General features: G+C 46.5%; 1 protein-coding gene across 1 annotated transcript in view; it reads right to left on the bottom strand.

The window, feature by feature from the left end:
* Positions 1–11766: 11766 nt before the first annotated feature.
* LOC134512937 (protein ELYS-like) overlaps positions 11767–13826 on the bottom strand; it is an 8490-nt gene continuing 6430 nt past the window's right edge. The window contains exons 7-8 of the mRNA XM_063328854.1: positions 11879–13453; positions 11767–11772 (exon numbers count right to left, since the gene is read on the bottom strand). Of these exons, the coding sequence (XP_063184924.1) occupies positions 11767–11772; positions 11879–13453 (1581 nt within the window). The remainder of the gene's footprint in view (positions 11773–11878; positions 13454–13826) is intronic.

The following is a 13826-nucleotide window of genomic DNA, read 5'->3' as shown; positions in this document are numbered from 1 at the left end:
CTTTACCCTTTGTTACTTATTGTCAGTTGTCTTCTAGCAGCCAAAATTACCATTGGTCTTCACCTTAGGTACTTATGACTTCCAAACTATTTCCAAAGAAAGGAGCGTACCACGAGTCACAGGCTGAGGATAGATTTTTGCATTAAAAAGCTCCAAGTAGAATAAACATGGAGAAATTACATGTTCAAGCAGAATCACATTCAGCCAAGTCAGGGTTCAGGGACGTCAGTTTTGACTGACGGTAGTACCTGAAAATCCATTTCAAGGGCCAACAATGCAATGGGCTTACTGACGAAAAAGCTAAAAATATGGCCAGCCGCAGCTGAAGAGATGGTTTCACAAAACATGCTGACTTCCCTGCCACCAAAAGAGAGGACTTGCCGCCGCCTCCCATCTCTCCATCTGCTCCTTTGTTCTACTACCGTACTCCTGTGGCTCACCTCGCACTGCCTTAACAGTGCCTTAGAGCACTTTAGGAGCCAAGTTCACTCCCTGAGCAGGCAGGAAACTCACCCAGAAAAGCAGGTGGTGTTCCACCAGCTTCGAGAGCTCAACTGCCTTGCAGAGACAACCAGCAAGCATAAGAGGTGGCACAAGGAAGGAGGCAGGACCACGCATCGGGAAGAAGGAGAGGGAATTTGTCCATCTCCTTTTTGTGGCAGTCAGCCCGGGCTGCTAGCTCATACCCGGGTGAAACGGCACACTCAGTTTGCAGGGAGGGCTAAAAACCCCTTCACTTTTAGAAAGGACACCACCCAGGACACAGTCAGGCATCTTCTAAGGCAACTTTTAACTCCCTCTTGCACGGAGAGACTCCCTAGCTCTCTGGGAAAGGCTGCAGCTGACAGGCGTCGTTCTTTCATTCCGCCAGAGGTGGAAGCTAAAGTGATTTCAGGGAAGGGTTATAAAAGGGTTTATAAAAGTTATACCAATTTTTGAATTGTTGTTCATGACTGGTTCCATGACATTTTCCCCAGAGAAACAGGAAGCAACTCACAAGCACTGGAGGAGCAGCAGATGGAAAAGTCACTTTCTGCACTCTCGTAGTCGTCAGGTTCAGTGAATTTGCACTTTGCCGGATTTTACTCCTGCAGAAAGAGGATTTAGCGAGTGAGTGAGCAGGTGATTTAGGGAGTACCACCGGGTCAGGTCTTTCCCGCTTAGGCAGAAAGCCTCCCCGCTCCCGGCGGTTTAGGCAAAAACCCTACATTTCATCCAAGCCCTAAGCTGTAGTCTAAAAAGCCACCAGCGTGACAGAGACGGTCTGTACCAGAATCCTACAATCGGCCTTATTTCACTCAAGTGCAGCCTACAGATTGTCTTGCCGAGTTTGTGCAGATGCTCCACAAGCACAAAGCTACAGCAGAAGGTGAGACGAGGAAAGAATTTCAGCTCTCTACCCCAACAGCCCCCAACAGCGAAGACCCTGTGTCTGATGCAGACCACAGATGTGACATCCCTCTCCATGAAAAAACAAACAAAACCAACACAGATCAGAACTTGACGCTGGAGCCACTTTACCCAGCTACCTCCTGCGGTTATTCCCCAACACGACTATACTTCCCTTCAAGAGTTGCAGTCCCCGTCTACCGTGGCGAAGCTCGCAGCAGTTCCCAAAGGCACTTCTGACCTTACGCTCTTTTTTACCTTGCTCGGTGCACCTGGACAGACAGACGTAGGCGCTGAGTGTCTCAGGACAGAACATACACGCAGCCTTCCCAGCACAGGAGACAGTGGTGAGCAAGGCACTCCCAGCACACCACACCGCTCGCCTCTCCCAGCACGAATTCCAGAATCCCAGCACGAATTCCAGAATCCCAGCATCACAATGAAGAGAAAGGCCTTCCAGAATCACTGGAGGTCCTCTGGTCCAGCCCCCCTGCTCAGGCAGGGTCACCTACAGCAGGCTGCCCACGACCGTGTCCAGGCGGCTTTTGCGTATCTCATTCTGAAACATACTTTGACAAAGAGCAACCTGACAAGCCCAACTGCAAATGCATTTGCAACACGTGCAACAGGCCCGGCTTGTTGGTGACTCTCTCCTGCCAATTTAAGGCTTCTCTCCACCACACAAGTCAAGCAATACCACACCAGCAAAGCCTTGTCACCATTAGTTCTCCAAAACTGTATCCGACAGCTTCCTAGGTAGAAGGCACAAAATTAACAGAAGCCTGATTACGTTCTATTCTATGCACATTGCAAATTTCCCACCTCCTTCATTTGGCAGTTTCCCATGTTGAAACAAAGAAATGGTCTGCAAGGAGCAACTGGGAGGGGGGCAGCGTATGGCCTTTCAGTGAAGCTGTGCCTTGAATGATTTATTAAGTCACCAGCAGACCCCTTCCTTCCCAGAGCAGCCTGTCGTGCACTCCTTGGCTCCTACACACCACAGCATCCTCCTGAAATGCTTCTGTCTGGCTAAGTACATTGTGTTAACATTGGTTGCTTCCAGAAGCATGCCCAAAAATTAAAAGCAGTATTAATTCAGAAAAAAAAAAAAAAAAAAAAAAGAACAAAGAGCACATCTCCCCACGTTGTGGGATGTTTATCTTGTGACTGGTTTTAAAGTGAAAATCTTTGGTTCTCCCTGTCAAGGACTCTGCAATGACACAAGTCTGAGCTGCTTTGACACGACTCGGTGCTTTCAGCAGCATCTTTTATTTCAGTAATCATTTTTATAACTACAAAATTAAAACAAGACAGTCAGGAAAACCCTCAGGGCCTTGATTAAGGGGCCAGGAGCACAAGTTGTGTTCTCCTCTACCCCTCCAGCTGCAGGGTATAATGGGGGCAGAAATAGGAAGACCCTCTGAGTGTGGCATCTCCAGGAGGACTTTGGGTATTTTGGTCATGGTTTGGTTTACATGACACCAGGCCAGCAGGCGACACACAGGGTACAGCGGTCTCAAAGGGGCAAAAAGACTTTTGCACAGGAGTTGGCAGGGCTCATTGAAAGAGCTTTGAGCTACATTTGAAGGGGGAAAGGGATAAAACCAGGCTACCAGAGACAAGCCTGGGGGCGGCACATCAATATTTGTGGGACAGCATGCTAGTGAGGTGCTTTGGTCTGCCATCGCAGGGGAGGAAGGGGATGGAGTGCCATGCGGTAGCAAAGACACAAGGGATATTGATGGGTTAGAAATCATGGAAGCACCTGGGAATGGTCAGGTAGAAGCTGGGGTTTTCCCACCCCCCCCAAAAGGTGGTGGGATCAGTAGCACAACTGAAGTGCTTCTACACCAACGCATGCAGCATGGGCAACAAACAGGAGGAGCTGGCAGCCATTGTGCAGCAGGAAAACTCTGACATAGCGGCCACCGCAGCAACACGGTGGGATGATACGCACGACTGGAGTGCTCCATCGGATGGCTATAAACTCTTCAGAAGGGATAAGCCAGGAGGGAGAGGCAGTGGGGCGTCCCTGTGTGTTAGGGAATGTTTGGACTGTCATGAGCTTAATGATGATGATGACAGGGTTGAATGTATACGAGTAAGAATCAGGGGGAAGGTGAACAAGGCAGATATCAAGGTGGGACTCTGTTACAGACCACCCAACCAGGATGAAGAGGCGGACAAAATATTCCATAAGCAGCTGGGGGAAGTCTCACAATCACTACCAGTTGTTCTCACGGGGGACTCAACTTACCAGATGTCTGCTGGAAATATCTTCGTCAACAACCTGGACGAGGGGATCGAGTGCACCCTCAGTAAGTTTCCAGACGACACCAAGCTGGGTGCGAGTGTTGATCTGCTTGAGGGTAGGAAGGCTCTACAGAGGGCACCTGGACAGGCTGGATCGACAGGCCAAAGCCAATGGTATGAGGTTCAACAAGGCCAAGTGCCAGGTCCTGCACTTGGGTCACAACCACCCCATGCAGCGCTACAGGCTTGGGGAAGGGTGGCTGCAAAGTTGCCTGGTGGAAAACGACCTGGCGGTATTGGTAGACAGCCAGCTGAATAAGAGCCAGCAGCGTGCCCAGGTGGCCAAGAGCATCCTGGCTTGTATCAGAACTAGTGTGGCCAGCAGGACTAGGGACGTGATCGTCCCCCTGCATTCGGCACTCGTGAGGCCACACCTGGAGACCAAGTCTCATGAGGAGCGGCTGAGGGAACTGGGGTTGTTTAGCCTGGAGAAGAGGAGGCTGAGGGGAGCCCTTCTTGCTCTCTACAGCTACCTGAATGGAGGTTGGAGCGAGGTGGGGGTCGGTCTCTTCTCCTAAGTAACAAGTGACAGGACAAGAGGAAAGGGCCTCAAGTTGCACCAGGGGAGGTTTAGGTTGGATATTGGGAAGAATTTCTTCACCCAAAGGGTTATCAAGCATTGGAACCGACTGCACAAGGAAGTGGTGGAATCGCCATCCCTGGAGGTCTTTAAAAGGCGGGTAGATGTCATGCTGACAAACCTGGCTTAGTGGTAACTTGGCAGTGCTAGGTTATCGGTTGGACTTGATGATCTTAAAAGTATCCTCTATCTATCGCTCTGCGCTCCCGAGCCCAGCCAGTCTGGACAACACTTTGGTGTTTTCAGCCTTCAGTTCCCTCAGCAGCTTCTCACCAGGACTTGCCTTTATCACGGCTTTGGTCCTGATCATTTTTGTCCTTTTAAATATGAAAATATATAAAAGACAAAAAAGCACCTGTTACCCAGACAATCCCAGCAAACAAGATTTCCTGTCAAACATGATTTTTTTTTCTTCCTTCTTCTTTTCTTCTTTTCTTCTTTTCCCTCTTCAGAAATATCTCAGGTAGCTCTAGAACTTGACAGGTGAAAGAGTCTCGCGGCCACTTCGCTCCTTGGGTGGAAGTATCTGCTGCCCTCTCTTGTACCGCTACCAGCAATCACAGCCTGGTTTGGTTTGGACCCTGCCAGCCCAGGAAAATCCCTCTCTTCTCCAGCTAAGCCTAACGTGCAGCAACGTAGCCATAGCTGCTGTGCCTCTCATATGTGGGGCAACGTGGGATGGGAAACTTCAAAACCAGACCTCATCCACTCTAACTGCGGGTACGCCAGGTAGGCAGGCAAATGCCCTGCAGAGACAACGCCAGCTGCCCCTGCACGGAGCTGGCTCAGGCATGGGGAGCTGCTTGGTCTGCATTCGTCAGCACATGAAAGCAATTCAGCTCTTTGCAGGACTGAACTGGTGCGGGAAACGTTCAATCTTCTGCTCCTGATATCTCCTCGTAGCCAGGCAGCTGCAGCCACGCGGTCACTGAGCCATGAACCGCGTTGGGACAGCAGACATCTAAGTGCCTGAGCTCTTTTCAGGGGAGCTGGAATAAGAAGGAATAATTAGTGCTGGAGTCCCAGCGAAAGCCTGTCTGGAAGGACTGCAAAGAGGGCCGTTTTCAGTTCTGAGCCCCAGAAAGGCCAGGAGGAGAGAGGGAACCTCCTCTTGCAGAAGGAGACGAGGGACTGGGGAAGTGGCCGGGAAGCAAACTGCTCCTGGGCAGGAAGGAATAGCTCTGTGTGGCACTGTCGCTGAGATCCGGCATCGGGAAGCAGAGACAACCAACGCCTGGCAGCAGGGGTCATCTGTACGCTCTACGTTTCAACTCTGTGCTGCATTGCCGGGAGAGAAAGGGAAGGAAAGAAGCTGAACTAAGTCACGCACACGAGAGAGACCCAGAATTCTCAGGAAAAAGAGCTACCTCCGTCACATAACTTAGCTGTCAAAATATACGCCGTGCGTTAATAAGAATACAGAATAAGCTCTTAATATGCTGCCCTCCCTTATTGGCACATTCACCCTTTCCTTCCTCCTCAGCTGTCAGTCACTTTGAGCTGGTATCTCTTCTCATTTTGCCCAGCACCTGACCGCAATTGGCACCAAGACCAGAGCGGGAAAAACTATGAAAGTGTGCCTTTCAGCGTATCGTCAGGTTGACAGAGTTCCTTCGTAACAGAGGTCTGCTGGAGTCTCGGCTGCAGTCTGTGAGCGTATCAAACGTATTACCTGCCATTGGGTTTTGAAGGAGGTTTTTAAAATTAGTTTTAAACCCTACCAAAAATGAGATAGGGATTAACATGGAAAAGATGACCATAAAGTCCTTAAACGTAAAAGAAGAATCCTAGTGTCTTAGCAATCTGGCTATAAACTAACTCTTTTTAGCAGGTTAGCGATTTAGGAGAAAGAGAGACAGACAGATGAGAAGACAGAGGTGGGTTTTGTCAAAGTGAATACTGAAGGTGCTCAAATCCTGGTAACTCTGCCTTACGCTAGCGCCAACGTAAAAAAAACCCTCAAAACCACGTCGATGGTATTGGTACAAGTAACAGTTGAAGAATCTGTCCTTAAATTTGTTCAAAACAGTAAGAAAGTTAGCATTTGAAGAAACTCAGGTAAGCTGTTTGAAGACTGTCAGCATTTACAGTCAACATTTTCACACGTGCACGTTTTCTATTTGTATTCTTCCATCTTTCATTTGATAGTACTTGCTTTAAGAAAAAATACCTCTTCAAAGGTGCTGGAGTATACAGTTAATTCACCCGAGACAAAGAGGACCCTGTGGGGGTTTCATCTTATTTAGGAATGCAACATCTGGTGCACAGGACCAACAGTAATCGCAGATTACAGGAAACAAAACTACTTGTTTTATAATACTGCCTCGCTTTATGTAAAGAACACGGCGTTTATATAAAACAGGTGCTTATAGTTTTATAGCTGCATTTATCTCTATTTAGTTAAATTTTTCCAAATATGCAGAGAACTCTTGCAAAAGAAGTGGGGTTTCAATCTCTAACGTAGAAAGCGAGAGATCGATTTTGTGTCAGCCACGTTTCTGTTCTGAAAACAGAAATGGTCTCCATTTGAGTGATGCATTAATAGTGCTACGAATCTTTTAGAATCATAGAATGGTTTGGGTTGGAAGGGACCTTAAAGATCATGTAGTTCCAACCCCCCTGCCCTGGGCAGGGACACCTCCCACTAGGCCAGGCCGCTCAAAGCCCCATCCAGCCTGGCCTTGAACACTTCCAGGGAAGGGGCATCCACAGCTTCCCTGGGCAACCTGTTCCAGTGCCTCACCACCCTGACAGTAAAGAATTTCTGCCTGATATCTCATCTAAATCTACCCTCCTTCAGCTGTAAACCGTTACCCCTCATCCTATCGCTACACTCCCTGATAAAGAGTCCCTCCCCATCCTTCCTGTAGGCCCCCTTTAGGTACTGGAAGGCTGCTATAAGATCTCCCCAGAGCCTTCTCTTCTGCAGGCTGAAGAACCCCAACTCTCTCAGCCTGTCTTCATAGGAGAGGTGCTCCAGCCCTCGGATCTTCCTTCTTAACCCCCTTTTTTCTTCAAAAAAAGGAGGACAACCCAGAAAAGAGAAAGAAGGAATGTACTACAAGAGATGAAACAGCTTGGCCAGTGTTACGGCAGAGCAGCCGGGTGGCTCAAGCAGCAACACGATGCTCTTAGGTCCAGGCAGCACCCACACACTTCAGCCAACATGCCCAGAAGGGTCACGTTAAGAGAGCATAAAGGATGATTGTCAAATTACAATGAGCAAAAAAGAAATCAATGTACACAGAAAACTAAGATTTGTTAATACGGAAGCAAAGCGACCTCATTACCTGGTCATTATAGATTTCCAGCACGTTGAAAGTGTTCTGTAAAGACAAGAAGTAATTAGAAGGTAAAACAGACAGGCAACAAACAGCAAAAGCTAGGCTCTGTATTTCAGCAGCTTAAACATTAAGTTTCTGCCCCATGACTTTTCTCTTCTCCCTGTTGCTTATTCCGTGTGCCTGCACTTTCCACAGAACCAAAGCAAGCACCGTGAGCTGGGCTGGAAAACCCGTGATTTCAGCAAAAATCCGGTACTGGTAAACCACTCTTAGAAATCCTTTTGCTCTGAAACAGGATATTTCACCACATCATTCTAGTAAGAAGCCATTTGCTACAGATAGGAGGGTTTTAAAAAATTTAAAACGGTGTTTAAACTTTGAGAGAAACTAAGGGATATTTTCAACATTTCCTACTAAAACTGTGTTCTCTTATCAGAGAAGACTTTCTAAACTCCATCGTAACATACGTTTCAATACACCATTTTATTGTATTTTTGTTGTATTTTCCCCTAGCCAAATGTGCACGAGGAAACCGCTAGCAGACCTCAGGGTGGGCTAGCCAGTGAGCAGGAGGAAAAGCCATCTCTGGAAAGATGCGGTGTCTCAGCCAGAGGTGAGAGACGGAGCCCAGAATTGGGGCACAGACGACAGCTGGGCTCAAGGCTCTGCTGATCCTCTGGGGCTCTGCAAATGTGGCTGCGTGGGGGAACCTGCAGAGTGACAGCATGCCTCTGGTGTCACTCGTGAGCTTCAACTGCAACAAGCCAGAGAGGCGGCTTTCTGTGAGCTGCCCCAGTGCAAGATGGCAGGTGGTAAAGGCACGGCCCCGTCTCTGGCAGCCTGCGTAGCCAGCCGCGTTGCTGTCGTGCATGTGTGTGGTGCACCCTCAGCCTTGCTACTGGCCTGACCTGCAAACGGGAAAGCAGCAGCCGCATCCAAGGGTCTGGGACAGAGACACCCCCAGGTCTGGGGTGCACCAGGCCGGGCTCCTGCCGCCAGCAAGGACGAAGCCCCGGCTCAGCAGATTTGTAACAACCCTTCGCTACTTGGCAGACACCGGCATCAAGCTTTAAGCTTCGCAGTATTAAGTTCACCAACGCCAAAAAGAAACCTGTTCTGTACCAGGAAGACTACGGATAAGAAGTAAATGACTCGTGAGACCCTATGGATTGGTTTCTGCCCGTAGCTTGTTTTCCCCACCAGAAATCAACAACAAAGCTATTTACGAGTGGTTACATGGGAACTGATGAAATTGCAGCAAACAATTTTATTGAAATAACAAGCCTGAGAGTAGCGTTCCACGAGGGGAAGTTCTGATGGGGGATTAAACTGCTCGGTTATCCTCAGACATATTTGCACACCGGGCATATTCTTGCAATACGATCCATGGCTTTATCCAGTGCACTTCCAAAAGGAGAGACGAATTTTATTTCCACCGGTGGAGGTGACCAAGAGCCTCCTTTTCTTGTGGTCCTGAAAAGAAAGAGAAGTATCAAATTGATTTTTTGATTATCAACAGTATTCAGTAGAGGAAAACGTTTTGCAATGTTGGAATTACAAAATCGATGCCAAAGAATTGTTTATGGGCTTCTTTGAAGATAGGGTCAAGGCAGAAAACATAGAGAAACAAGCTTCCTTTTGCTTTCGTTCCTTACCAGACTGTCCCAAGCATTCTCACTCAGTATTCGCGTGAGCTTTTTGAGCGCCCCCACGCCCTGATTTTAAGAGGCAACTCTCCCCAGACGGTTTTCCAGAAGGAACCGGAAAACACGGCCAGAAACAAGACGTTCTCTTTACTCGTCGTCTGACCCACTCCTGCCTTCTATGGGGAACTAAAGACCGTAAGAGCGTGGTTTCGTAAGGTGGAATGACAGGAGAGCACGCCATCATTGCAAAGAGTAGCACCCACTTGGCCTTTCCTAGCCCCTCCCTCTTCTGGTTCCAATAGAAAACTGAATATAAAAATATAAAAATATTGCACAGCTTAAAATACAATTGTTTACATTCTGACTTCGATACAATGCAACTTAACTGTGAATGTAAGGAATTATCATTTTGTATTGTAAGCCCAATTATTTGTGCCAGAAGGTCAAAAATCATTTATAAAATTTACACTAGTACATTTTACACGATTACTTGTTAAAGGAGTTCTAAGCAAACTTTAAAAAGCTTAAAAAGCTTTTGGCCTCACTTTCGAAGGCTTTAAACACTCTTGCAAACCAACATTAACATTTCTGACCTATAAAGGCCATTCAACCCTATGTTCCCTCAAAAAGCTATCAGACAGTAAGCATGTTGTGAAGTATACATTTTTATTTAACAATCCTAAAATAACTTGTATTTACATATTATATAAATGTATGAAGTCTTACTATAAAATAGAAAACTGCATTGACGGAGGAAATAACACTCCATATGGAGTTACTTATTGAAGACCATTTGTTTATGAAATTTTACAATAATTTATATAAATTAGCTCTTCCAAATTAGATGATTTTTTTTTTCTTTTTACTAATCCACACAGTTTTGATGACTTTACGAACAGTGGTGTGTGTACATTATAAACTTAAAACACTGTTACAGCATCTTCCGGCGCACAACTGGCTTTGGAAAATTAGACAGTCTTTTTTTGTTCTTTCGTAGAGTCTTCTCTGCCGTGTCTGCGGTTTCTTTCTGTTTGCTTTTTGTTCCATCTGCTGGAGTTCCAAAAGGAGAGACGAATTTTATTTCCACTGGTGGAGGTGACCAAGAGCCTTCTTTTCTCGTGATCCTAAAAAGAAAGAGAAGTATCAAATTGATTTTTTGATTACCAACAGTATTCAGTAGAGGAAAACGTTTTGTAATTTTGGAATTACAAAAATCGATGCCAAAGAATTGTTTATGGGCTTCTTTGAAGATAGGGTCAAGGCAGAAAACATAGAGAAACAAGCTTCCTTTTGCTTTCGTTCCTTACCAGACTGTCCCAAGCATTCTCACTCACTATTCGCGTGAGATTTTAAAGCCCCCCTCCCTCCTCCCCCTGCCGGGATTTTAAGAGGCAACTCTCCTCAAACACTTCTCCAGAAGGAACTAAAGACCGTAAGAGCGTGGTTTCGTAAGGTGGAATAAGATGACAGGAGAGCACGCCATCATTGCAAAGAGTAGCACCCACTTGGCCTTTCCTATCATGGACATTTTTTCTCCTGGACCTCAAAAGAGGAGGCGAAAAGACAAATTGAGAAGACAGGTCCGGGTCCAAATCCTTAAGCTGCACAGAACGGTCTGCTTCTCCAGCTAAAACCACAATGCACTGTTAGCATACACGGACACTAGACATAAAGGACAGTGACATTAAATTGCAGCTGATAATCAAAAGCACAATAGCCGCCTGAAATAAAAGGTCCAATCAGGTTCATAAACACTCAATGTGGAGGTATTTTTCCCCTAGTTACTGCCTCTTAGGATCCATTCTTTGGCAGTACATAGTGAAACAAAAATAATGCGGTGCAGTGATTTTACCTACACTTAGGTAATCAAAGATATTGCGCTCAAGAGGCATCAGCAATCCTTAAACATCTCAAAAGAGTTCTTCTTATCATGTACTCTAATACAAAGAGCCCAATGCGCAGTAACTTCACTACCAAAGTATATGTCCATGGAAAACAGTCACATCATTAAACAGCTGGATAGTTTGTTACAAGACGCAGCTCATTTTAAGTTAAAAACTGAACAGGATTTTGGAAGCATGTCCCCTTTGTTTCTCCAGTGTGGGGAAGAGATGTCAATCACATATTACCAGATACCCTCCGGTTTTTGAAACAGGTAGAAATTAAGCTCATGATAAAAATTCAGATTAAATTTCATATTACTCTACTCAGATCAGCCTCCTCCACCACTAGCCAGCCAGTCACGTAGAGTTCAGAAAACAGATGAATCATCTCCTCCCCAATTTTTTTTGTATGGTTAGATTCTTTACAACGCTTAAAAGCCGTCCTCACAGTCTGTTTTCTGTGGTTTACAAAACAGCAATATCCCCTATTTTGCGTATAAACATAATGCTCCTACCTTTACATTTCTTTGTCAGCTTTGTGAGAGGAGGGGAGAAAAGGAAGGACGCATTTTCCTCAACAGGCAGTTTCTGATGCACGGCAGTTTTGCGGGATCTGGTGCTCATAACGCGATCTGTTGAAGTTCTTGATGTTTCATCACGTCCTGATGGATTTAAGTCTTCAAGCAGCAAAGGACTGCCACCAGGTCCCTGGGGGAAGGCCCCCTCCCCCGTGCTCTCCTCCAACACTGCTCGTCTCTTTCTGCCCCGACGCCCTGTCCTTACTGCCGTCCTGGGTGGGGTTAATTCCTCCTTTGGCTGTGCAGGTGTTTGCTCATGAGTATCCGTTTTTTCTGGCTTAGCATGTGGAACTCTTCTGGTACTTCTCCTGGGAGTAGCAAGGATTTCCACCTTCCCGCCTGAACGCATGCCTTCCCGAGTAGAGAGAGATTGTGTCTCTGCCAAGAGATTTTGGGCCCCCTTCCTAGCACTTCTTCTAGGAGTCACAGGAAGTTTAAATTCTGTTTGAGGAAGTGACGATTTAGACAGATCAAGGTCAGAATTTTCTGAAACTTCTGATGAACTCATCTTTCTTCTTCTGCCTCTTTTAGTTGGCACAGGTAAAAGGACTTGGTCACTAGACTGCGCCTCTTGGTCCTTGACAATACTTTCAGTAAATTGTGAATTAATGCCCTTCAGTTTTCCTGCCCTTCTGCTGGGACTGACGGCTGGTTTTACCTTATGATCAGGGTCAGCCTGGCCAGGTCCTTGATCTCCTGCTGAACTTTTTCCTCCTCTAGTCCTCTTGGAAGCAGCAGAAGCAGTAATGCTACCCTCAGAGAGAGACGTTTCCTCAATAGCCTCTTCTTCCAAGACTTCAGACATAGCTTCCTTTGCTCTCCTTAATCCTCTTCTTGGAGTAACGGCTATGGACTGCGTACTGACGGACAATGTTTGTCCGTCAGAATGGCTGCTTTCTACTTTCTGTACGTTAGTCACTTTAGGCTTCCTACCTCTCCTAGGAGTAACAGGCATCACAGGTGTTTGCTCACCTTGAGCATTTTCTTCTGTTTGAAGACCAGAAGTCTCAGGGGCTTCTTTGGCTCGCCTGGTACTTCTCCGAGGAGACAGTCCAACCAGAAACGGTTTATCTGCCTTCAGAAGTTGCTGAGCACCTGCAGATGGAATACTTAAACTTCTACTCAGTTGTCCCCTTGTGCGTGTTCTAGGAGTGCTAACATACTCCACTTGATGGATGCTGGTTTCATCTTCCACTCCTTCTGGCACAGTTGTTAAAGGAGCTCTGGCCTTCTGGAATCTAGTTCCCTTTTTTCCTATGGTTTCATGAATAGATTGTTCTACAACTTCAGACGTGAATTCTTTACTTCTTGTGTCTTTGATTACATCCAGTAAGTTCTCAGCAATAGCCACCTTAATGGGTTCAGGCACATATGGAAGCGACTCTACAATATTTTGAGATTCCTGATCATTAGTTACAGTGGACACTGAGTTTGTAACGTGTTCTTGGTTTTCAGTATTTCCTAAACTGTTCACAGGTTTCTCCTCTGTTGTTGCGCCAGCCGGCTTAGAAGCATCTCCTAGTGTAGGGTCTCCCATCTCCCCTTCACCACCTTCTTCTTCCAAGACTAAAGTAAAATTACTCTGAGATATAAAAAGCTCTCCATCTCCCTCAGCTGCATCACATTCACCATCTTTATCGTCAGGCAAATCACATGCAAACTGCTGCTCTATAGGATCACAGGTGTATGGAAGATTGCCTGATGGATGTCGTTCACTATAGGGTGGTGTTTCCGGTGCCTCTTCAGAGATTTGTGCCTTAACCCCACTGTCTTCAATCACCTAAAGTTAAAAAAAATGCCTGTTAATGCAATAGTCATTACCAAAGAGACCGACTTCAAACTGACCCAGACGAAACCGAGGACAGTGAAATGCTGCTTTTCCTTTCGGATCACTGCTGGGTGTAAAGTCAGAAACATACAGTGTATTCCCTGCTACCGATGACAGCTTCTGTGTTTAAGGGACGGAGAAGAGAGTGTTCAGTGTACGCCATCGCGTGCTCCATTTACCATCTAACAGGGTAAAAGGCAACGATGAGAGAAAAGCTGAAAGTTCCAGTCGGCAACACTTTGTCAAACTGGCCAGCCCTCACATCCGACAGCTCAACCCTGCACTCTAAGGAGCTGCTTGGATTGCCTGAGACAACACAGCATAT

The sequence above is a fragment of the Chroicocephalus ridibundus genome, chromosome 3 (assembly GCF_963924245.1).
Source record: "Chroicocephalus ridibundus chromosome 3, bChrRid1.1, whole genome shotgun sequence".
Taxonomy (NCBI): domain Eukaryota; kingdom Metazoa; phylum Chordata; class Aves; order Charadriiformes; family Laridae; genus Chroicocephalus; species Chroicocephalus ridibundus.
The sequence above is the reverse complement of the archived record's forward strand: the minus strand, read 5'-3'. Positions and strand labels throughout refer to the sequence as shown.